Source organism: Bison bison, unplaced genomic scaffold, assembly GCF_000754665.1.
Source record: "Bison bison bison isolate TAMUID 2011002044 unplaced genomic scaffold, Bison_UMD1.0 scf7180017847352, whole genome shotgun sequence".
NCBI lineage: Eukaryota > Metazoa > Chordata > Mammalia > Artiodactyla > Bovidae > Bison > Bison bison.
The window spans coordinates 2,462-3,409 of record NW_011477925.1 but is presented as its reverse complement, the minus strand read 5'-3'; the positions used below and the strand labels follow the sequence as shown (position 1 = coordinate 3,409).

General features: G+C 67.6%; 1 protein-coding gene across 1 annotated transcript in view; it reads left to right on the top strand.

The window, feature by feature from the left end:
• LOC104990672 (plexin-A1-like) overlaps positions 1-948 on the top strand; it is a 39,184-nt gene that overhangs the window by 36,099 nt on the left and 2,137 nt on the right. The window contains 3 exon segments of the mRNA XM_010842914.1: positions 56-198; positions 377-473; positions 756-946. Of these exon segments, the coding sequence (XP_010841216.1) occupies positions 56-198; positions 377-473; positions 756-946 (431 nt within the window).

Sequence of the window (948 nt, the reverse complement as noted above, 5' to 3'; positions counted from 1 at the left end):
GCTCAGTGCAGACAGGATTTGGACTGGAGGCAGGGCCTGCCCCTCTGCTGCCCAGCGTCCACTCAGGGCGCCGGGACCCTCCCCTCCCCCGCAGAGTGGCGGCAGGGCCGCATGGCCCGTATCATCCTGCAGGACGAGGACGTCACCACCAAGATCGACAACGACTGGAAGAGGCTCAACACGCTGGCGCACTACCAGGTAAGCTGCCGCGGCTGCGCTCGCCGTGTGGGCCGCGCTCCCTGCCGCCCTGGCGCACTACCAGGTGAGCTGCCGCGCTCCCTGCCGCCCTGCAGGTCCTGGGCCCGGGAGGCTGAGGCCCAGGGGAGAGACCGGCTCCGGGTGGTGGTTCCCATGTCACCTGGTCCTCCGTCCGCAGGTGACAGATGGGTCCTCAGTGGCCCTGGTGCCCAAGCAGACGTCCGCCTACAACATCTCCAATTCCTCCACCTTCACCAAGTCCCTCAGCAGATACGGTGAGGACCGGCCGGCGGGGGAGGGGCAGGCCACTGACCGGGACAGGACCCTTGCCCCAGGCACCGTGGGGCTGCCTGGGATGGCTTAGTCATGGCCTGTCCCTGGGCCACTTGGCCTTGCCTGGGCAGCACGGGCTCCTCGAGGCCATCACATGTGTCATCCCAGGGCATGGCTCCCCCTAGGTTTCAGATGGGGACACCAAGGCTCAGCCAGGGTCCCCAGCCAGGCGGGCGGGCGGGTGAGGGTACTGGACGCCACGACTGATGGTGGGGTGCCTGCAGAGAGCATGCTGCGCACGGCCAGCAGCCCCGACAGCCTGCGCTCGCGCACGCCCATGATCACACCCGACCTGGAGAGCGGCACCAAGCTGTGGCATCTGGTCAAGAACCACGACCACCTGGACCAGCGCGAGGGTGACCGCGGCAGCAAGATGGTCTCAGAGATCTACCTGACACGGTTGCTGGCCACTAAGGT